This window comes from Marmota marmota, unplaced genomic scaffold (genome assembly GCF_001458135.2).
Source record: "Marmota marmota marmota unplaced genomic scaffold, marMar, whole genome shotgun sequence".
Taxonomy (NCBI): Eukaryota; Metazoa; Chordata; class Mammalia; order Rodentia; family Sciuridae; genus Marmota; species Marmota marmota.
In genome coordinates this window covers 927,639-950,305 of record NW_026000101.1, presented here as the reverse complement: position 1 = coordinate 950,305, position 22,667 = coordinate 927,639, and the positions used below count along the sequence as shown (strand labels likewise).

At 56.9% G+C, this 22,667-nt stretch overlaps 1 protein-coding gene and 1 long non-coding RNA gene across 7 annotated transcripts in view; one reads left to right on the top strand and one right to left on the bottom strand.

Annotated features, from left to right (window-relative positions):
* The window catches only part of Rgs3 (regulator of G protein signaling 3), a 117,451-nt gene extending 95,252 nt beyond the window's left edge, over positions 1 to 22,199 (top strand). For 5 of the 6 annotated variants that reach the window (XM_015492167.2, XM_015492160.2, XM_015492163.2 and 2 more), the window contains 6 exons: positions 7,898 to 8,818; positions 15,822 to 15,886; positions 19,103 to 19,204; positions 19,540 to 19,601; positions 20,231 to 20,397; positions 21,272 to 22,199. In XM_015492167.2, coding sequence (XP_015347653.1) covers positions 7,898 to 8,818; positions 15,822 to 15,886; positions 19,103 to 19,204; positions 19,540 to 19,601; positions 20,231 to 20,397; positions 21,272 to 21,457 — 1,503 coding nt within the window. In that variant the 3' untranslated portion in view covers positions 21,458 to 22,199. Of the gene's footprint in view, positions 1 to 7,897; positions 8,819 to 15,821; positions 15,887 to 18,212; positions 19,005 to 19,102; positions 19,205 to 19,539; positions 19,602 to 20,230; positions 20,398 to 21,271 lie in introns of those variants that run through there. The other variant, XM_015492166.2, reaches the window with a different exon arrangement.
* On the bottom strand, positions 9,549 to 15,793 carry LOC125610660. Its single transcript, XR_007340658.1, has 3 exons — positions 15,659 to 15,793; positions 14,304 to 14,455; positions 9,549 to 9,891 (listed from the first exon to the last, which is right to left on the bottom strand). It is a non-coding gene; the product is annotated as an uncharacterized LOC125610660 (long non-coding RNA).
* Positions 22,200 to 22,667: the final 468 nt, after the last annotated feature.

The window sequence follows — 22,667 nt, the reverse complement described above, 5'->3', positions numbered from 1 at the left end:
CCATTGTGACCATTCCTCTACATAGACTGTCACTTTTAGCAATTCTGTAAGGTTAGTGCCATTGGTTTCATTTGCAAATAAGGAAGCTGGGGCCCAGAGAGGTTAAGTAACTTGCACAAGATCTTAAAGCAAATAAGCCGAAGAAACTCTAGGCAGGGGGCAAGGGGCTGCGAGTAAGCCAAGACAGCCCATGAGCCCAGCACTACTTTCAGGGGAAGGCCCGAGTCCCTTAGCCCAGCCAGCTCCTGCCCCGTGGAACCAAATGCACTGGCTCTAGGTCCTGTGGTTTCCCCCACAACCTCCTCCGAGTCTGTCAGACTTTCCTGCTACCTCTGTGCAGCCATAGCTCCCAGGGGCAGGAGTGGGTGGGGGAGAGGTTGACCTGGGCCTACACCTGTCCCCCATGGGGCAGGAAGATGTGCTGCTGCAGTTTGGCTCCAGTGCCTGGCACAGGCCTTGGCACGTGGCTGGGCTCTGGAGGTATTTGCTGAGTAACTCTGGGGCAGGGCAGGGGGCGGTTGTGGTGGTGAGGACTATGCCAGGGCTGAGATCCAAAGGAACCAGAGCGGGGCCTGCCCCAGGGCCACACATGCAGGGCAGGGCAGGGCAGGGCAGGGGTAGGAGAGCCGAGAGCCCTCCTGCCGGCATGTGTGAAGGGCCATCTAACCAACAGGGCTCACAGAACGGGCAGGAAGTGCACTCGACAAAACAGAGATATTAGGGAAATGAGACCGTGTGGGTACATGTGGCAGCCAAGGAGGAGGGTGCCCGCAAGGACGGGGGTCGTTGGTGGAGCCCTCAGGGACAGAGCCACTAAGCAGAGCAGCCCGGCCGGGCCTGGGTTCTCCTGCCAGACCCCCATGGGCACAGCGCAGGAGGGAGCTGGGAAGCCCTGCTCTCAGCGCCCCGCCTTTCAGAGAGCAGAGCTGGAGATGGAGAAGGGGCTGTGGGCTGGGTAAAGACCCTGGGGGTCCCCCTGCCCCACTGTTGAGGCTGGGTATCTGAGACCCCGAGAAAAGCAGGAGCCTGGCAGGGCATTGACAAGACCCAGAACCAGACCTTGGGAGCCGCCTCCCCGCCCAGGCATCTGGGGAGTAGGGAAGCTCAGCAGGCTGCCATGGTGTGTCCTTCTGGCTCGGTCTGGGGACACTTCCAGGAGCAGGGAAGGTTCCACGAGGGGCCTCCTGTCTTCTCACTCCTCAGGGAATTCCCTTCCCAACTGTTGGCTTTGTCCTGAGAGTTTCTGACCTGGGGTGGGTGGCTTCTGCTCCGAGCCTTGGTGTGCTCCCCTCCTGAGCCCCCAAGACTATGAGTCCTGGGATCCTTTAAGGACAGAGAAGTTTCTGTCTGTGATCCAATTCCTGCTTCTTCCTCTTTGTCTTCCCCGGGTTAGGCCTCTCTGGGTCCCCCCTCTTAGGGAATCTGATCCAGTAAGTGTAAAATTGGGATCTGATATAGGTTTCTTTTTGTTGTTCTGGGGATTGAACCCAGGGGCACTTGACCACTGAGCCATCTCCCCAGCCCTTTTTTAATATTTTATTTAGAGACAGGGTCTTGCTGAGTTGCTTAGAGCCTCACTAAGTTGCTGAGGCTGGCTTTGAACTTGTGATCCTCCTGCCTCAGCCTCCTGAGCCAAGGTATTTTTAAACAATCCACAGGCGATTCCAGAGTGTACTGCTCTGTTGCAAACCAATAGTCTAGATCAGTGTTTTGCAAACCTTAATATGCACATGAATCATCTGGGATCTGATTACAGTGCAGACTCTGACCTGGTAGCTACGGGCGAGGCCTCAGGGTCTGTGCTTCACACCAGCTCCCTTAGGCAGTGAGCCAACTTTGAGGAGTGAGTCTGCATGGTCCTGTGACATTCATTGGATTACTAAGTCAAATATTCATTCATCAAACACTTGAGGTGCAGCACAGTGGGGCTACAGGAAGGGCAGAACCCGGGGTCTCCCAAGACCGCAGAACCTGGACTTTACCCGAGAGGTCCTGGGGAGCCACAGCAGGGGTTCACGCAGAGGAGTGACAAGTTCAAGTCCACTTAGAAGGCTCCCTGACGTAGCACTGAGCTCGAGCAGAGGGATCTAGGGCACCGGTGGAAGGTCAGCCGTGCCTGGATGCTGGGCAGCGTAGGATCAGGCACAGAGAGCAGAAATGTTCTCTTTTTAAAAAATCAATCAACTCCATTTTTCGGAGTAGTTTGGGGGACTGAGCAGAAGTACTGAGAGTTCCCATGTGCCCTTTGTCCCCACCACCCACAGCCTTTCACCAAGTGGAGAGATTCCTGGGATTCCACGAGAAAAGATGCTAAGGATGTGGTTGCTGGCCAGGGGGGTGGGGGGGGTGGGGGTGTGGGGGGGTGGTGATAGTGGGGGGAAAGGAGGAGAGAATGACGTCTAGGTCCCTGGTTGGAGTGATGGTGGCAGCGTCATATAGGGGCCCCCAGAGGAGGAACAGACTTGGGGAAAGATTGCACGTGCAGTCTGGGGTGTGTTGAATTAGGGTGCACATCTTCAGGTCTCATCTCCACCCCGGGCTCCAGGGTGCCCTCTCCATGGCTGGGGCGCTGAGTCCTTCCTCCCTGGCCTTTGCCTATGGCGCCTCCTCCCCCAGGAGCCCTCCGGCCCACTGAGCACATTTCAGTCTCAGGTCATCACACGGGTGGCTCTCCTGGGCACTCCCCTTTCTTTTCTTGTAGCACCCGGTCAGTCTCCTTTGTGCCGCAGGCCATGGTTGGTACTATCCTGTGTTGACGTGGGTGACAGCTTGGGTGATTTATGCCCATCCTTCCTCTCTAGCTAGTAAGCTCCATGACCACAGGGATTGTGTCTTTCTGGTTCCCAGTTGTGTCACGGAGCCTGGAACAGTGTCCGGCTGCAGAGTCTTTGGTGAGGATTGAGCAAAGGCTTGACTGTGGGAACTGCCCTCAGGAGCGGGTTCGGAGCTGGCTGGCTGTGTAGACCAGGAGGCGTCGGTGGCCCAGTGGTGCGGAGGTTGATTGTAGCCCAGGAGTGGATGGGTACATGAGGGAGAGTCCAGGGCCTGGGAGAAGGGTCCAGAGCAGGCTGGTGGACAGGCAGAGCAGCCCGTGATGGAGTGGAGAAGTGCCCAGGGGATGGGTCAGGGGAAATCCAGGGCAGCAGAGGGCCGAGCCACGCTGTGCTGGGGTGGTCATGGCTGCCCTTGTTGAATGCCTGCGTGGCCGCGCAGTGCCAAGCTCTGGATGAACATTACTCGTTTGTTCCTCTGACAGCACCGTGGGGAGGTGTTACAAATCCCTCGTATGGCTACGGAAACTGAGGCACAGAGGTTAAGTTCAAGGGTCCCCCACCAGGAAACGCAAAGTGGAGCTCAGTCACTATCAGACACTGCCTCTGTCCTGGACTTTGTCCACTCTCTCTAGTAAAGCCAAGGAAAGATTCAGAATGGCCTTGGAGGGTCCCTGAGCTGGCAGCAGAGGCTGCACTGGAGGCTCCACTCAGGGTGTCGAGAAGCCAGCACTGGAGGAGTTGACTGAGGCTGGGAGAAGGGAGCCCAGTGTTGGCCAAGAAGCTGAGGTTTGCAGATGTCATGGTAGAGCCAAGGACCCAGAAGCTGGGGACCTGGAGTGCTCCAAACTTGAAGGACCATCCCATCTTGGAAGCTGAGCCCGGAGGCCCACAGCTGGGCAGGGATTCCCAGGCCTCTCCCTCTCCCAGGCCACCTTCCGGCCCGCAGCCCTTTCCTGGCTTGTCTCTCTCTGGAGCAGGGGCAGGAGGTTCCCCCTCCCCTTTCCATGGCAGAGAACCAGGCGGTGGAGATCCCAAAGCCAGCAGATGATGGAGAGGAGGCCGCTCCGGTCCTTTGGCTTGAAGTCCAGTGCCTTCTGTAAACTCTCGCCTGCGAAGGGGCCACCCTGACACAGAGGCAGCCCCCAGTGTGCTTCCCCTCCTGTAGCAGAAAGTGGTTTCCTGGGCAGACCCAGAGCCTCTGGGTGGATGTGATGAGTCATCCCAGGGAAAGCCACCAGGTCGCCTCTGGGGTCAGCAATCCTGGCTCCTGTGTGACATTGGGCAAGTCACTTCCAGCAGCCCATTACTAATCCCCAGACCCTGCAGCGGGGGGGTCTGGGGCACAGGAGCCACCGCTGGTGTGAGCTGCCACTTCCCCAGCCTGCTTGAGTTCTGGATTGGATTTGGGGAGAGGATTTGATTAGATCATTTAGAGGCCCTGGTTCATTTCCTGTGCGCTGCCAGCAGGCGAGACAAGGGCAGAATTGCCCCTGGTCCAGCCGAGCCAAAGAAGTGATGGATGGAGAGATACAGGCCCCCTCGGAGGGCTGGGCAGCAGCCTCCAGCACTGTGCACCTAAGGCGCTGGGGGCACAGGCTGGTTTCCAAGGGTGCCCTGGGCTGGATCTTGTCACCCCAGCCTGTTGCGACATCTATCTGCAACTCATCCATTAAAGCCTCCCCGCCACACACACTCTGATGTCTAACCTCTTGTCATTTTGCTTCGCTGAGAGCAGCGAGTGTGTGGCTTGTTCCCTGCCGTTACGGGGTCCTGTAGAATGAATGAAGGCACGAGCACACGCACAACCTGCCTCCACATCCTGCTGGCACTTCCCAGGGCAGGACTGACGCAGACAGCTCTGCCAGTGTCACTCTGTGGCTGACAGCTCGGTCCACACCTACCATTCATTCTGCAACCTCGCCCTCAACTTGACTTCCTCTCTTACCTTCATTCTCTCTTCCACTTGCCACCTGGCACCCCTGGGGCTCTCAGGTCTCCTGGAGCTGTCCCAGAGCACCCTGACAAGCCACTCCCACCCCAGCCCTCCCGGGAACACTGGCCTGACCAAACCCTCCTGTGGTGGGCACAGCACATTATACAAGCCCCACCTGGAAGCCCAGAGAGCACATGAGCCTTGTCCATGTCTCCTTGTGGATGGAGTCAGGCCAGGCCCCTGGACAGTGCTCACAGCCCGCTCCCCAGCTTCTTGGCCCCCTCAGGGCCTCAGACCCTTTATGCAAGAGACCTGGGATGGGGGACAAGAGTCTTATTCCTGCATCAAGATTGGGGGTCCTGACTTCTTAGGTAATTTTATCCCTGGGGCCTCAGTTTCCCCATCTCTAAATAAGATGAAACTACTTATAACTACCCATGTGTCACATGCTTTTCCTGGGCCAGGCGCTGTGAGGAGGCTGACCGTAGCCCTGGGAGTCTGGCGTGCCATGCCTGGGTTCCGTTTTAGGTGAGGTGACAGAGGCTCCGAGAGGTTAGGAGACTTGGCCAGAGCTGCAGGGCTAGAAAGGGGCCCGGTCAGAATCAAGTCGAGGTCTTACTGGGTATCCAGTGCGTAACCACCGAGAGCCCTTCAGTCCCAGGTGGTTCCTCGGCCAAACCCTTGGGGTAGGGCCCTCTGGGGATGGACTCCCCTACTTGGGGACACTTCCTCTCCAGGCTTTGTTTGGTTTGGCCTCCGTCTAGGGCAGGATTGGCAGAGGCAGGCGGACTTGCATATCTGGTTTGGGGCCTGTTGCTGCACTTTCCCTGAGGGGACAGGGCGGGCTCTGTGGACAGGCACCACGGGGACAGGCCTGGGCCCCACCCGCACCCGGCCTCCCAGGAAAGGGAAATGAGGCCTGCTCCTTAGAGTCGGTCTTTGCCAGGCCCCAAGGGGACCCGGCTGCTGCGTCCTTCCATCTTTCCCGTAAGACCTGGGAGGCAGGTGGGGGATCTGGCCCCAGGGGAGGGTGATGCAAATGTGGGGTGCCAGGGGAGCAGCTTGTTTTTCCTGATAGAGGTGCTCCCTGGTGGGCAAGGCGATGGGCTGGGGACTGGGACTGAGATCAGAAGTGGACTCGGACAGGATGGAGCCCAAGCTTAGCTCCTGAGTGTGTGGGCTGACATGGGGCAAGTCACCAAGTCACTATCCAGCTGGGTCCTCAGTCTTCCTGTCAGATCCATGGAGGGTCTGTCTCTGCACCTGGGAACAGCCTCATGGAACTGAAGCACAGTCCCTAGCTTCCAGAAGTTCTGGACTAGGGGACTGGCATCACCACTGCCAACTTTCATCCTGGGCCTTAGGTGGGGTTGGCTTCTAGGGGTCCTTGGGGAAGATGTGCCTCTGCTATGGTCCTCGAGTTCAGGTTTTTCCCTATAGATGCATTTTTAAAACCACCACAAGTACCATCGCCATCATCCTCCCATTGAAGAGCCTTCTATTTTCTAGAGTATATTCTCCTGGTTTGTTACTTGGGTGCATTACATTGGTTAACCCACTTTGGTCTCCAGATGGAGACCTGGAGGCCCAGAGAATTAGTAACTAGGTCTACCTAGTCCTACTGTGTGATTATGGGTTGGCCCTTACCCCTCTCTGGGCCTCAGCCTCCCTGTCTATGCAACAGGGATTTGGGATCATGATATTGCAGGGGCTGATCCTGTAAAGTCTGAAGGGTCCCTGGTTGGTCACTTCCCAGGTGCAGGTAGGATCACAGGGCAGGAAGGCTGTGGAGTCAGCAGGCATCTGTCTTTGACCCAGGAAATGGAGCCTAAGATGTGCCCTTCCTGACCCCAGCTTACCAGGTCATCCTAGAGTGCTCAGAGGCTTCCCATTCTGTGCCACCCCACCCAGCTGGGGTGGGGGGGGCTTTCACTTTTCATGCCCCCAGACAATGAGTCTTCACCACACTGTACTTTCACATCCGCTCTGGTGCTCCCAGGTACCAGCATGACCCCTGATGGGTGTGGCTTGGGCTGGGTGGCTTGCTCCCAGCTGAGAGGTGGAGATGGGGCTTGGGCGCAGACTCCCCACGGTGTCAGAATTTCCCACCTGGGGCGTGGCCTTGTGGTCTCTGGGCTGCTGTGCAAGAGTAGCTAAGTCACTATTCCCAGGGCTTAGTTTTCTCATCTGTCAAGCCGCCACTCATGCTCTCTACCGTGAGAGGGTGGGGCCTATGTTCCGGGGGTACCTGCTGCGGAAATTCTTGGCCAGCGCATGCGCACACATTCACTCCCACTCATCTGCGCGCCTCCAGGGTTATGTGTGGCGTCCTCTTTGCTCTAGGTGGCTATGGCTTTCTGAAGGACAAAACCTGAGCTCTCAAGAGTTCTAGCTCTAGCAGTCCACATCCTTGAGTGTAGCAAGAGCTGCTTTTGAGATTCTCATCAAGGGAACTATTTTTCCATTTGCAAATGGAGTCTACAGTTGGGCCAGTAAAACCCCTCCAGGGTTCCTTGGGTGCTGTGCCAGGCAGGAAATGCTGTCTATGTGTGTGATCTGAGTTTCCTCCACACAGTTTAATAATCATTGGGTGGATGTGTCCGTGACATCTAGTTAGTCCAGGTGTGGGCCATGTTTTCCAGTTCTGGTTTTATTCCAGTTTCCTGGTTTCAAAAATGTATTTAACATTTACAGAAAAAAATCTTGTTGGAGTGACTCAGGCAGGTTGTTCTTTTTCAACTTTGGTTCTGGTAGAGAGACCCTTTCGCTATACTCAAGATTCTGCCACCGCGACTCCTCTGGCTCAGGGGCTTGGTTTGGTTCTGGTCCAAGAAGGCAGAGACTTTTACTCTCAGAGGAAACGTCTCCCGTTTCCTTTTCTGTCAAATGAGGACCGCAGTGGTCCCCTTTCAGGGCGGTGGGGTGGGTCGTGTAAGGGAGGGAGTTTAGGCTCCCTGGTACCTGCCACACAGCAGGAGCCACGTAAATGGCTCTTGCCCCCAAGTGGCCTGCCATATTTTGGGTGGAGCAGAAGTTTCAAGTAAGAAGACGCGAGAGTCATAAGGGTTTCCCTCTGGCACCTGGACTTTCCAACGGCAGGGTGCAGGGTTCGGGTGGCTGTCTGATTTGGGATCAGCCTTCGATGCTGCCTCCTCTTCTGAACCTTCCTTGTTTGCTTCTTGTTTACCAGATGTTTGAGACGGAGGCAGATGAGAAGAGGGACATGCCCTTGGAGGAAGGGAAGGGGCCAGGCGCTGAGGAAGCCCCACCCAGCAAGGACCCCTCTCCTGCCCGGGAGCTTCCTTCAGGACAGGATCTCCCACCCGAGGACTCCTCTTCAGAGCAGGAGCCCACTCCTGGCCAGGAATCACCGTGCAGCAAAGATCCACCTCCCTGCCAAGAGCCCCCTCCCGGCCCAGAAGCCCCGCTGAGCGAGGACTCCCCACCCGCCCCAGACCTCCAGCCCTGCCAGGACCTTCCTGCTGCTCCAGGTCTCACTCCGAGCCAGGACCCTCCGCTCGCCAAAGACCTCGCTGACATCCCGGAACCTCCTGCCCAGGACCTCCCCGCCTCTGGGGACCTGCCTCCTCACCAGGCCCCCCCGCCATCCGAGGCCCTCGCCGCCGAAGAGACCACTAGCTCTGGGGACCCCCCAGCCGCCTCCAGACCCACCTTTGTGATCCCCGAGGTCCGGCTGGACAGAACCTACAGCCAGAAGGCAGAGGCCGAGGGAGGCAGCTCTGGAGATGAGGAGGAGGCGGAGGAGGCGGAGGAGGGTGAGGAGGACGAGGACGAGGACACGAGCGATGACAACTACGGGGGGCACAGCGAGGCCAAGCGCAGCAGCATGATAGAGACGGGCCAGGGCGCCGAGGGCGGCCTCTCCCTGCGGGTGCAGAACTCGCTGCGGCGCCGGACGCACAGCGAGGGCAGCCTGCTGCAGGAGGCCCGCGGGCCCTGCTTCTCCTCCGACACCACCCTGCACTGCTCGGACGGCGAGGGCACCGCGTCCACCTGGGCCATACCTTCGCCCCGCACCCTCAAGAAAGAGTTGGGCCGCAATGGCGGCTCCACGCACCACCTCTCCCTCTTCTTCACGGGACACAGGAAGGTGAGAAGTGGAGGGTGGAGGATGGTGGGACGTGGGACCCAGAAGGGTGGCAGGGAAGGAGCAGCCTTCCCACCCCTTCTCTAAGCCTCCCAGTGAACCTTCTGCCCATTCCACAGAAGGTAACAACGAGGCCCAGAGGGACCAAGAAGGCAGAGTTTAGACCCAAACCCTGCACCTCTGGACCCCAGATGCTGGGTTCCCACAGCCCCATTGTCCTCTGGCCTGGCCCAGGACAGTACCTATTGGGATTTAAAAGATCTGAGATAATAGCTGGAGAAATAAGGAGTTGGAATTCAGATCTGGTCCAGACCTAGCCAGCCGAGGAATCTGTCAGCCATTATTTATTCTGTGCTAGCAATTTTCTAGAGTTTGCATTCTTTTCTCACAACAGTCCTATGAAGTAGATAGTATATCTGTGTCCATTTTATAGATGGGGAAACCAAGGCACAGAGGGTTGGTTCTCTAACCTGTCCTAGGTTGCACAGTGTCCAAACAAAGTAGAATCTGGCTCTCTTTGGCACCATGCTGTTTGCTCATGCAAATATTTATAAAGAGCTAAATAAGAGTTTATAGATTTCCTGCTGTGTGCCAGGCCCTGCCTGCGCTCAGAGACGCAGCAGGGGCTGCAGAAACCCGTGAAGCTGCTCTCAGCCTGGGAGGTATGAGTTGTGTGGGCGGGGAACATGGCCTAACGGGGAACAGATTGTGCCATGGCTTTGAAGCCCACCAGCCCGCTGGAATCTGGGCTCTGTCCCTTACTGACTGTGTGGCCTTGGTGAGTCACCCAGCTCCTCTGAGCTTTGGTTTCCTTCCCTGAAAAGTGGGGGTTGACAGCACACGTGTTCCCGGGCAGGTGAGGGTGAATTAGAAGAGGCTGGTGTCTGACAGTGTGAGCAATATGTCTGAAGGTTCTCCTGGAGCTCTTTCTCTTGAAGTGCAGTGGCAGTGCAGGACCTTGTTATGACAATGGCTGAGGCCAGGTGGGCGGTGGTGGCCTTGGAGTGCAGCTGACCCTCGGAGGCCTGGAAGTTCTTGTGCACCCCAGAACCTGGTGCCTTCCGGGCAGGCTGGGCCTGGAAGGTTAAGAAGGTTTAGAATAGAGAGAGGATGAGCAGGTGTCCTTTGACTGGAATAGGGGATTCCTAAAGGGCCCACACCTTTGAAGTCAGCCTTCCAAACAAGGCCTTCCCCAAACGGCAGACATCACTAGTGGATCCCAGCACATGTCACCACTCGGTTGGGACATGACCTCGGAAACCTTCTTAGCTTCTTAGCCAATAGTGGTCAGGAAGACTTGGCTTCTGCTGGAATATGGTCGGGCTGGGGTCCTGCAGAAAGGGCCTTGAACTTTGGGCCCAGAAACCAGGATTCAACTTCAAGGGAATTGGGACCGGGTTTCAGTTTCCTCATCTGTCAAGCGTGTGCAGTTCTCCAAGTTTGGTGTGCTCTGGAATTGCCAGAGTCGGGGAGGTTGGTCCCGTATGCCTTCCAGTCCCAGCCCCAGGCCTCTGGAATCACAGTTTCCAGCGGTCGTGCCCAGACTCTGCACTTTAAACCAGCTCCCCAGGAGCTCCATGCTCTCTGGAGCTCAAGGGCCATCATCTTAGGCCACCTGTTGAGGCAGCTGCTGCAGAAGGGAGCCCAGGACTCTGTCCTGCCAAGGCAAGGCCTCAAGCTCACACAGCTAGGGCCTGGCCATTTCTCTCTGGACAGCAGCTGAGGACCAAGGGCCCAAACCTGCCTGGGGCCTCCCAATCCTAACCCCCACCAGGTCCTTCCCTGACCCGTCTATGCCCTCCCCCACCCTTGCTCCAGTACAAATATTTATACACAGATAAATTCACACACACTCCTGCGAATGCTTCTATGGAGTTCCCTGGCTCACTTGACCCTGCTCAAGTGTGCTTCTGCCTTGAGTCCAACATCCTGGACGGGCTCCCTTCTGTCTCAGCTTCCTCCTTTGGGTGCTCAGGGTTCCCACTGGCACCCTCCCCTCCCCCACTCTCCTTTGGCCTTTCGCTTCCTTTTTTGGGCTTGAGCAACTGAGCTGGAAGAGGCCTCAGAGGCCGCCCTGTTCTGTGGTGGCCTCCTCCTGTGTGGCTCCCCTAACCAGGCCTGGCACTGTCATCATGGCACCCGCGTACTGCCTCCGGCTGGCTGGCTTCATAAGGAACCGTCCTGGGCAAGGGAATGAAGCCTGGGCAGAGCCACATGGGGTCTAGAGCTGTAGTCCACTGCAACGGGCCTCTGCAAGCCCCTGCCCTCTCAGCCTCAGTGTCCTCACTGGACAGGTGGGCATGGGGATGACACCCCTGCTTAGGGTTTCTGAGAAGATGAAGTAGCTTGAGGCAGGTATTTAGGCCAGTGCTGGGCACTCTGCACCTGGTGGGGGGGAGGGTGTTCCATAAATGGCCCTAATGTTGACAGTTTTGGAGGAGGGGGAGGAGGGAGGAGGTGTGGCAGCAGGAGCCAGAGCAGGAACAGCTATGTCCCCGTTCACAAAGTGCCACCAGTGGGACCAGTGTTCCTTTTACAGGGAGGGAATGAGGCTGGTTTGTCCCAGGCCACACAGTCAGTCAAGGCAGAACTTGACAGTGGCCTTGCCCTGTCCCGCCCTCTGTGGCTCTACCCCAGACCCCCTGCATCTCATGCTAATAAGAGGCTGGGGTGGGGGATGGACAGAGGGTGGAGGGAGCACGATCTCTCAGGACTTCTGCCTTCCTGGCTTGGGCCTGGCTGTCCTGGGAGAGTCAGTGACAGGCTCCTGTTCCCAGACAGCGCCAATCAAGAGGTAAAAAGGAGAGGGGCGAAGTCTTCAGGCTTTGGAGCCAGATGGAGCCAGCTTCAAGTCTGAGCCCCGCCTCCTGCCTGGCTCTGCTACCTTGGCCAAGCTCATTCTTTCTCTGAGCTCTAGTTTTCTCTTGTAAAATGCAAGCGCTAAGTCTTCCTGGAATTGGCCCCAGGGACTCGAGGTATCAGTGTGCAGAGAGCTCTGTGCCAGGCGCATGACAGGCTCTGCCCATCGGCACAGTGATCTTGTGATGCTGCGAGACCAGCAGGGCCAGACAGGGCTGGCATGGCCCTGGGTTGGTGCTGCGTCCTGCTGTATGGGTGAGCTGTGACCTCCCAGAGCCTCTGTTGCCACCCTGCCCTGGTGTCCTGAGCCATTTCTGTGTCAGAATCACACAGGCCTCAGAAATGGTCTGCTTGGCTGTGGCTGCCTCGCTGGTGAGCTGGCTTCATCTGCCCCCTGGATGAAGCTGAGCTGGCTCATAGCGCCCTCTGCTGCCCGACTCTGGAGGCCCAGCCGAGCAGATCCAGGGGTTCATACCTATTCTTTTCCTGGGGAGCCAGAGGAGCCCCCTAGGTGAATTCTGTGTTAGGGTCCAGGACACTGTTACTGAATTGCACCCCATTCTGGCCTGGCTGAGCTCAGGGTCACAGGCCATTCTTCAACAGTGAGGAGGCCACAGTCCCTCTCTGGCCATGCTTCCTTCCCCCTGGGCTGGGGACCAGCCCCAGCAGAGGTGCCAGCCCCGCTGCCTCAGCTTCCTGTCTGGGTTGGAGATCAGACAAGAGGCCTCCTGAAATGCCTTCCAGCTCCAAAACATGATAACGCTTTCAAAATGCCTATTTTCAAAATGCCTAGAGAATTATTTCCTATATTCAAACAAATAAATGTAGAGTTTAGATCCACCGTTTCCACACGGCCCCACGGGGCGCAGCTTGGCAGTCGTGAACAATCAGGTAGCCCCAGAAGTCAGACCAGGACCAAGAGGGGAACCAGCTGGGCCCTCCCAGAAGAGCCCTTGTCACACTCAAAATCCTCTGCTCCTTGGCAGCTGAGAGCCCAGGCAAGTCACCAAGCTCTTCCTGGCTTCAGGTCCCCAACTGTAGACTGGGGGAAACAAGAGCAAATGGCTCTTAGAACTGTTGAAGGATTAAATCAGAAAACATGTCACAGCACTGTCACACGATGCCCAGCGCACAGCGAGGCCCAGTAAATAATAAAGATCTGAGGCGAGTTAATGGCTCTGGAGCACCTTCCTGTGCTGGCGCTGCGCCGAGGGCGTCCCGCACGTCCTTTACTTAATCCTCACGGCAGCCCCAAAAGACGGCCCAGCTGTTACCCTCGTTTTACCAGTAAAGCAACGGAGGCAGCAAGAGGGTCGAAACTGAGCTAAGTCAATGAACCCATATGTGACTGAGCCTAGAATCTACACCCTAAATCCCTCCTGTAATGACAGTAAGGATTCTGATTATTATTCCAAGAGATGGTGAGCTTCCTGTCCTGGGAGGTGGCCGGTGAGGCTGGGCAGGCCGCAGGCATTGATGCCTGGGTGTGGGGAGGGCTGCTGGTTCTGGGCTCATTTCCATTCGCCTGTCAGCAGGGCAGGGTCACGTAAGAGAGAGTGAGGAGCCAATGGAAGGAGCAGCCCTGGGGAGAGGCCCTTTGCATGCTGGGCCCTGGGCGGACCTTGCTGCAGCTGTTGGGGCCACTCTAGCCTCTTCCAAGGCTAAGGCCACAGCCTCCCTGTGGACTCTGGGAGCCCCTAGGCTGGGAATCAGAACTGGGTCCCACCTTGCAGTTTCTGCTCTTCCTCGTTGGTTCCCCGGGGACAGCTTCCAGGGTCAGAACTGCCCAGCCCTCCATCAGGCTGCTTGGCTTGCGCGGGACCCTGCTGAAGACACCCCCCCACTCCCAGCACTGGAAGGAAGAGCCCATTTCCCAGCAGTGCAGAGGCTGGGGGTGGTGGCCGGGGCGGGAGTGGTCCCCAGGCCCATTGTGTGGGGCTGATAAAGTACGGAAGCCGAGGTTAGAATGGGAGGAAGCCCAGTGCCGTGGCCCTTTCCCACGGGTGGGGGCTTTGGGCACTGCTGAGCCAGGCCAGTTTGCCTGCAGCCTGTGATTGTGCTGGGGTGACAGCAGTGACACACCCAGCAACTGGGCTGTTGAGGACACCGTTGTACCAGGACCAGGCTTCATCCTGGTGGATCCTCCACCCTTCCCATGGGGCGGCTGTCACCCTGGCTCTGCTGTCACTCACAAACCTGAGCTAAGAGGCTGAGTCTCCCAAGTTCATGAAGCAGGGCTATGCCCAGCCTGGCCCCAAAGCCCTAAAATCACACCCCACAGGGCGTGGCCTCTCTGTGCACGTACACACACGTGCCAGCAGCTCTGGTCCGCAGCAGCCTCAGGAAGGAGGCGGCATTTCCTGAGTCTTTCCCTGGAAACGGTCAAAATGTGCCCTGTCCTGGGCTCAACTGGCAGCGCCCTCTAGTGGAGAAACCCAGGCCGTGCACCCTGACAGGCTCCCATTCCAGCTCACTGAATGCTGGATGTCCTCCCCCTCCTACAGCAGGTGACTCTGAGCCTGTGTACTTTTTGGATTTGCTGTGAGGGTTAATGGTATAGCAGCTAGCTCATGCTCATCCCAGGGTCTGGCCTGTAGTGCAAGCTGCGGTCAACGAAGGTATGACTCACCCATCCATCTGTCTGTCCATTTATCTGTCCATCCTCTAGTGGGTGTTCCATAGAGGCCAGTATCTTCCCCTGCTGGCTGCATCTGGAATGAGGCCACTTTCTTTCCAGAATTAAGAACTCTGCATTTCAAAGCTTAGCCCATCTTCTTTATTCTACAAATGAGGAAACTGAGGCTCAGGGTGGGTCTCCTGTGGAATCTGGCTGAGTCCACACCTGGTGGTTTCCTGCCCTGTCTTGGGGCAGAGCTTCAACGCCCACTGTACTCTGAGTCTGGTTCTGCTGAGTGTAGCATGGGCTCCTGCTGCAGAATAGCAGCGTTGGGGCCCTGGGCCTCCCCTGGAGGAGGATGCCCAAGCCCAGGCAGGGCAAGGGACACAGAGGACGGCCCAGTGTAGATGGTGGGAGTCTGTGGTGGTCTGAGGAGAGGAGGAGTGTCTGAAGGGAAGAGGAGACTGAGGGCGAGAGGCTGGGGGCACAGCACAGGCGAAAGGCAGGTGATAGGGTAGAGTGGGTGGGGTGGGTGGGGTAGATGGGGTGGACCCTGCAATGGAAGGGCTGTGTGTGTGTGTAAAGTTGTAGGCCCAACTCAAGCAAGGAGGACTCCGAGAGTCATGGTTCCTCTCTCTGATCAATTGATTCATTTGTCGGGTTTGATTTACTGAGCTCCTCACACGTGCCAGGCCCCGTGGAAGTGACTTGGGCAGACCCAGGCTTGCTTTTGGAAATTCATAGCCAAGCAGAGCAGACAGGTTTGACACAAGTCATTTTTGGTGCAGCAGGGAACTTAAAAGAGGTGAAAGGGACACGCCTGGCCCTACAGATCAGGGAGGGCTTTCCAGGGGCCGGGGCCTTTGGCTGCTAGGCTGAGACCTGAACTGAAGCTGGACCTCAGGAGGAAAGGGAGCAGGAGAGTCACCAAGGTGACACTCGTTTGGCTGGAGGCAGGGTCGAGGTTGCTGAGCAGGACAACGGCGCAGGGATTGGAACTGAGGTTAAGGAGGGATTTTCTCCCTAGACCCTGAGATAGAAGACCCTGTCATGGAGTTGGGACACTATCCCAAGGATCCTAGGGAGCCTTGGAAAGCTCGGGCCTGGGTGGCGATTCATTTTACACACTGCGGACCTGCCCCAGGTCTCCTTTGGACTTCACAATCCTGAGTTAACGATTATGATCTGGATTTGAGAAATAAAGGAAGATGCTCAGAAAGGGGCGGTGACTGGCAAGTCTCTGAGTGGGAGCTGCCCTGCCTCCCGTAATCAGGCTCTGTCACTCCTGCTTCTCCCCGGCAACCTGGGTTCCTACCTGTGCTTCGAGGGGACCCCTGGCTGGAGGCTCTTAGCCAAGCCTCTCGTACCGTGGCTGGGATGTTCCAGCAGTGAGGCCTTCCTCCCGCACCCAATGCTTTTCCAGGGGTGAGTGTTGGGGCAGGGCCCTCTGGTTGCAGGAGCTGTTGGGTCTGGACTTGGGCAGCAGCCTCTGGACACACAGGTTGCATCCTATCTGTCTTCTCTCTGCAGATGAGTGGACCTGACGGAGTTGGGGACGATGACGAAGCTTCTCAGAAGAGAAAGAGCAAAAACCTGTACGTTGGGAAGATCCACGGTCTTCATTCTTGGGACTGGGGAGGCTCCCTGCACCCTTCTTCCTCCTCTGCCCAAGGGTTTGTCTTGTCTCTAGGGGTACAGGTGGGGAGAAGGGCTGTGCCCATCCCCTCCCTAGCCCCAGACAGATATCAAGGATCAATAGGATCTTGAGGATTGGCAGTGGCCCCAGGGCAGGGTCACCAGGGTCTTGAAAATCCACTCAGAGTGAGGCAGGGTGTCTATTCAGTACCTAGGAGCCACAGCGAGCTAGAGGCAATTAGCCAGGTTGCCCGGCTGCCGCCCAGCCTCTGAGCCAAGTAGTGATGTGGACAAGACCTTTGCTCCCTCTGGGCCCTGGAGTGACCTGAGAAAGGGCGGAACTGACAATTCTGGGGATTCCCATTTCTTCTCTGGAGCTCTTTAGTGCTATCTTAAGCATTACCAGGAGGGGGCGCTGCTGGCCTAGCTACAGTATCCTGGGCTCCTCCAGGTCTTTCCAGCTCTGTGGGTGTGTGTGTTTTGGGGAGGTGTGTTCTTAGACCTCCTTTTACCCCAAGGCCTGAGGGAGACTGGGGAGAGGTGCAGGGGAGAAGGCCATGGAGCACAAGTCTCAGAGAGAGCTTCCAAGTTTGGTAGTATCCAGCCATGATGCAGAAATTGGGCCTGGGGGAAGAGGACTGGAGTCTTCCCCAGACACCTCCAGTGACCCTCTTCCCTGGCCTTGACCTTGGCTGGGGTCCACTGCCCTCTAACCCCCCACCCCCCGACCCCAGCCTTTTCTGTAGCCACCTTAGACTTCCCTCATTCTGCACCCAGGAACAAGAGTACTTTCTCAGGAAGGTCAAACACAAACAAAAATAGTCCTTTGCCCCAACCAGCCTCACTTAACTGCTTTTTTTGGAAGGGAGGGTCTCTGTAGCTCCAGGGCTGCTGTGCTGTTGGGAGCAATAGAGTGGTGGGGGGCCCATGTCCAGGGTGCTGGAGTTGCCTGGGCCCACCGCCTCCAGTCTCCTTTCAGAATGGGCACCACCTTTTGAATGCTTGATACTCACCCTCCTCAAGGTTTAATTGAGGGCACTTAGCATCCGGGGTAATAACAGGCCTGGGTTCATGGGGTCAGGCATTGTTCTATGTCACATAGGATGGAAGGAGATGGTTACTTTTGTCTGATGGAAGTGAATTGTTACTGTTATTTTCATTCGACATTTTCTGTTTACTCTGTCCCTATTTTATAATGAGTAAGCTGATGCACAAAGAGGTTAGTTACTTATCCAACCACTTGGGGTTATGCTTGTAACTCATCCAAGTAACTTATCCAAGTTACTCTACTACTAGTAGAGCTGGGTGGAGCTGGGATCTGAGACCTGGCCTGCTGGCTCCGCGTGTCTGGAAAGGAGCCCTGGCTTCCTTCCGCCACAGAGGAACCTAGTGGGCTCTGCGCAGACAGGAGCCCAGTGGGGTGGAGGCAGCCAGCACCCTGGAGCCCTGGGCCCTCCCCTCCTGGGCTTCTGCTTCTCACCTGGCCTTGGGGGTTGGGGCCCGGGCTCCCAGCACAGAGTACTGTCCCTGCAGGGCTCCTTGAGGGCTCCCATTCTCACCCAGAGGGCTGAAACCCCGGGACTCCTGGGCCTTATCTCGTTGGCTTGGAACCTGCTAGAACAGGGACCCTGACCTTAGACAGTTGTCCTAGACACCCAGGACAGGTGTGGGCCTCAGTGTCCCAAGCATGTTTCAAGAGTGCACTTTCTCCTTGGGTCCTGCAACAGCCCCAAGCTGGGATACTCCCTGCTGGACAGAGGGAATCTTGACCTTCAGAGAGGGCTTGGGGGACTGGACAAAGGATGCTCCCTGCTGGGGCTGCTGGGCCCCAGAGCCGGGACCCTTGACCTCACTGGCAGGGTGCCACTTCCCTGAATTACACAGTTATCAAAGCTGTCCTAAGCTTTAGTCACTTCAGAAGTAGAAATGCTAGAAACACACTTGAAAGTTCAATTATTTAATTTTTTTCACACTTATTTCGCTTCATGATTTTGATAATAAAATTTTCAACATTTCACACGTTTGGTCGGATGGAGACCAAAAATCAGAATGAAAATTTTATTATTAAAAAAAAATCACAGGGGCTGGGGCTGTGGCTCAGCAGTAGCGCAGTTGCCTGGCATGTGTGAGGCACTGGGTTCGATTCTCAGCACCGCATATAAATAAATAAATAAAGGTCTATCAACAACTAAAAACAGACAAAAAAAATTTAAAAATCACAAAACTAATGTGTAATGAATTAAATAATTGAACTTTCAGATAACTTTTTTTTTTTTTGCAAGTTTATAGGGTCTATACATCTGATGTTATTCAAGCTTTAAACTTCCAAGACTTTGGGGGCCTCTGGTGTCTTCACAGATGGGCGGACCCATGCAGGCTGGCAGGGCTGGAGGTGCCCAGGGCAGGGGACTAGGGGCCAGGGGAGTGAACTAGAGCCGGAGGCTTTTAACCCCTTTCTTGACAGCAGAATCACCCAGCGCTGAAATTTGCCTCCCGGAGCCCCGGCTTGGCTAAACATGGTTCTTAGCTAAAAATAGCTGGTCCTGCCATCCTGGTGGGCAGAACCTCCTCCCTCCCTTCTTCCCTCCTTCCTTCCCTCTCAGCAATTTGCTGACTTGGCCCCCCCCCCACCACTGTCTCCCTGTTGCCATGGTAACAGGAAGGCTGGTCACAAATAACTGGGTCTGGCTTCCTGCCTGGGGGCGGGCACCAGAGGCTGTCCCTTGCAGACACATGCCCCTTTCAGGGGCGCTCTCTCAGGGTTGGTCAGGAGGGCTATTTTTTCCACTCCCCCTCCTGGTTCCTCCCATTTCCTGGCTCCTCCTGTCTGAGCCCCAGCCCTGGCTCTGCTGAGCCTGGAGTCCAGTCATCCGGCCAGGATCCCGGCGAGCGCTGCGCTGCGCTGCGGTCTGCACCGTTGCTGCCAGCAGCCCGGGATACTGGGTGGAAGGTGGGAGCCCAAGAGTGCTCCCTGCAGACCATCACGGGGGTCCTCAAGGTGGGGGGCCCTACAGAGATGCTCCGGGGCATGTACCTCACGCGCAATGGGAACCTTCAGAGACGGCACACCATGAAAGAGTAGGTGTCCCCGGCCCCAGACCCCTCCTCCCCACCCTGAACTTGGAGGGGTCATGGGTGCCAGGCTGACCAGCTCCCTCCTCTGCTTCTGCCCCCAGAGCCAAGGACGTGAAGAATAAGCTGGCCATCTTCAGGCGGCGAAATGAATCGCCAGGGGCCCAGCCAGCGGGCAAGACAGACAAGATGATGAAGTCATTCAGGTAGGTCCTCCGCAGCATCCTGGGACCCTCGGGCGCTTGCTGGCTCTAGGGAGCAGGGCTGGGGGGTGGGCTTAAGAGCAGGGGTTTGTCAGTGTGATGGGCTCAGGGGAGATGGAGGCTCTTACAGAGGGATCCTGGTACCCAGCAAGCAGCAGCCCTCGCGGGGATCAGCTGGCCAGAGGGGGACATCCAGGCAGGGCCCGGCAGGGGCTGCAGTGGGCCTCCCTCCTGGCTCAGCTGTAGCCTGGGCCCAGGGTAGCTAACCAAGGCTGACCAGCCCCAGCTTCCCCCCCCGCGGCTCCCAGCCTCACGGTGCTCCTTCCCTCGCCCCTCAGGCCCACCTCCGAGGAAGCCCTCAAGTGGAGTGAATCCCTGGAGAAGCTGCTGCTTCACAAATGTGAGTGCGCCAGGTGCTCTGCCTCCCCGCAACCACCTCTCTTTCCCTCTCTTCTTTGCCCCTCATCTGGGCCCAGAGAGGGTCCTGGCGAGGCTGTCTTCCCTCTTGCCTGGGCCCAGCAAGGTGTCCTGGCCATGGGGGAGAGTCTGGGCCCAAGAAAGACCCTGGGTTTGGACTTGAAGCTGGCTCCTGCCAGCCCCTCCCTGCCCCTGGGAGCTGGCCCTGCCTCCTGGAGGCCGTTGGGACCTTTGTGCTCAGACCAGTATTCTCAGAACAACAATAAACATTTCCATGGACCGCAGGCTCACACTGGGCCAAATGTGCCTGCCATCTCGGGGCAGGATCCCATGTGATCCCCACGGGGCTCCCGACCCAGGGTGGATGGCCCTGTTTTATAGATGAGGATACTGAGGCATCCGTAGGGGCGGGACTGGCCAAGGCCCCTCAGACCTCAGCCATGGCAATGGCAGGGCTAGGACCAGGTCCCACCCTCATGCCCTGGATCTCAGGGATGGGGAATCTTCCTGATCTCCCAGCACGTCTACCCATGAGGCCCCAGGAGGGCGAGGCCGGGCTGCTAAGGGCAGGCAGGTTGGCTGTCCCTCTCACCCTGGCTCTTTTCCTCACAGATGGGTTAATAGTGTTCCAGGCCTTTCTTCGCACCGAGTTCAGCGAGGAAAACCTGGAGTTCTGGCTGGCTTGTGAGGACTTCAAGAAGGTCAAGTCACAGTCCAAGATGACGGCCAAAGCCAAGAAGATCTTTGCTGAATTCATTGCTATCCAGGCGTGCAAGGAGGTAGGACGCGGGCTGGCCCCAGGTCCCCAGTCCCCATGGCCCAGTGACCCTTCAGTTGCAAGAAAGTAGCCAGCGGCCCAGGAAGGAGAGAGACCAGAGAGACTCTTTGGGGCCGTGATCCAGGTTGGAGCCAGGGGAAAAGCAGAATCCTGGTTCCTAATTAAAAATGGCCCTACCGGAGCTGGGGTTGTGGCTCAGCGGTAGAGCGCTCATGTAGCACGTGCGAAGCGCTGGGTTGGAGCCTCAGCACCACATATAAACAAATAAATAAAATAAAGGTCCATCACAACTGAAAAAAAAATAATTATCTTTTTTTTTTTTTTTTTAAAAAGGGCCTTACCTAGCACTGCCACGATCGTACCAGGCACACACTGAGCCCTTCACGTTCGCACTCTCATGTTTAATCCTCACAAAAGTCTGAATAGGTTTAAATATTATCTTTGTTTTGAACAAAGAGATGGTCTCAGAGAGCCTGATCGAAGTAGCTAACATCTGTTCAGCACCTACTATGGGCAAGCTGCTCTTGGGGGGGTGTGCCGCCTTGATTCCCACAATTCTTTGAGGCATGCACTGTCATCACGAGCCCATCAACAGGGAAATTGAGGTGCCCCTGAGTGGCTTGCTTCAGGTCACCCAGGTGTGGCACTGCTGGGCTTTGAACCCGGGCATCCTGACCCTAGTGTTTTCCACCCTGGCAGTCAGTGACTCTGCCAGGACTTTGGTCCCCTGGCCTGAGGGCCTCCACTTTGGGCAACTCTCCCCATGTGGCACAGAGGAGCCTGGAGGTCAGAGGCTGACCTGGCCTCCAGATTTTCCAGCACCTGGCTCAGTCCTTCCCAGGCAGCCCTGACTGTGTCACCCTGGGCTTCCGTAGGTCAACCTGGACTCGTACACCCGGGAGCACACGAAGGACAACCTGCAGAGCGTCACGCGGGGCTGCTTCGACCTGGCACAGAAGCGCATCTTCGGGCTCATGGAAAAGGACTCGTATCCTCGCTTTCTCCGCTCTGACCTCTACCTGGACCTCATTAACCAGAAGAAGATGAGTCCCCCGCTCTAGGGGCCACTGGGGGAGAACTCAGCGTTCACACCAAGCGGGCTGGGCCCCTGCCCGCCTGCCTCCCACCCCCCCGCGACGGAGGGGGCAAGCAAGCCCCCAGAGGCTGCATCTCCGGACAGACAGATGGACATTTGGATTCGAGACCTGGACCTAGAGAGGCCCAGGGCACTGGAGGAGGAGAAGGACCAGCCTATTGGGTCCCCAATGCCCCGGTACGAGGGGGCCCAAGGGCCCTGGCAGGTCAGGGGCCCCGGCTGCGCCAGATTTGGAGCTGCTGCTCCCTGCTTTGGAGACGCGGAGATTTTGTGCTGACCAAGTTCCTTACAGAACTGGCTGATGGGGCAGGAGGCCCAGGCCTGGGCCCTAGGGCTCTCCTGGGGGCTGCTGGGCCTTACAGCTCAGACCCCCACTTTGAGTTTTATTTATTTAAACAGTAGTTGGATGCTTGGCACGTCATCCCGTAATAGGAAACCCTTGCCTCGTCAGTTTTCCTGATCTACAAGTGCAATATTTTAACCGATGCCTTGTGAGAAGCCACCTGCAGAGAAGGTGGACACCAGTGTCCAGTTTCAGGGCATTTACTGGTCCCGGGCACCTGGGCCTCCTGGACTGACGAGGCCCAGAGGGGATATCTGGCACCCCATAGGTGGCGTGTCCTAGGGGGCTCCGGGAAAGGATGGCACCCTCAGACCACACAGCAGCCAAGTTCCGGAGCAAATAAAAGGCCTGTGTTATTTCTCGCTCTCGGCCCTCTCTGTGCGTTCCTGGTCTCCAACCTTCGCAGAGCGCCTGGGGCTGGGGGGTGGTGTCAGGACCATCAGCCGCTTCCCCTCGCTTGCCATCACCTGCTCCTCACCCCAGGGCCATCTATCTATACCAGTGTCCAGGGAGCTGCTCCCCACCTGCCCCCCTGTGCTGGGTGCTGGCCACGCTCTTCCCATTGTTATTTTCACCTTCTCCCCATTTTACAGATGAGCATGAAGCACAGGACAGGTGACTTGGCCAAGGTCACACAGGCAGGAGGGGATTCAGCCTGAGCCCGGCTGGCATGGAGCCCGGGCTCTGGGTTTCTGGGCTGTCCTATTGCAGGATGGCATCCTCGCTTGGTCACTAGGAGGCCATGTGCCTTCAGCAAGTTTCTTCACTTCTCTGGCCAAACCCTGAGGTTCTAAAGGAACCTTCCGGCGGATAGGGATGGCCAGTAGAGGTG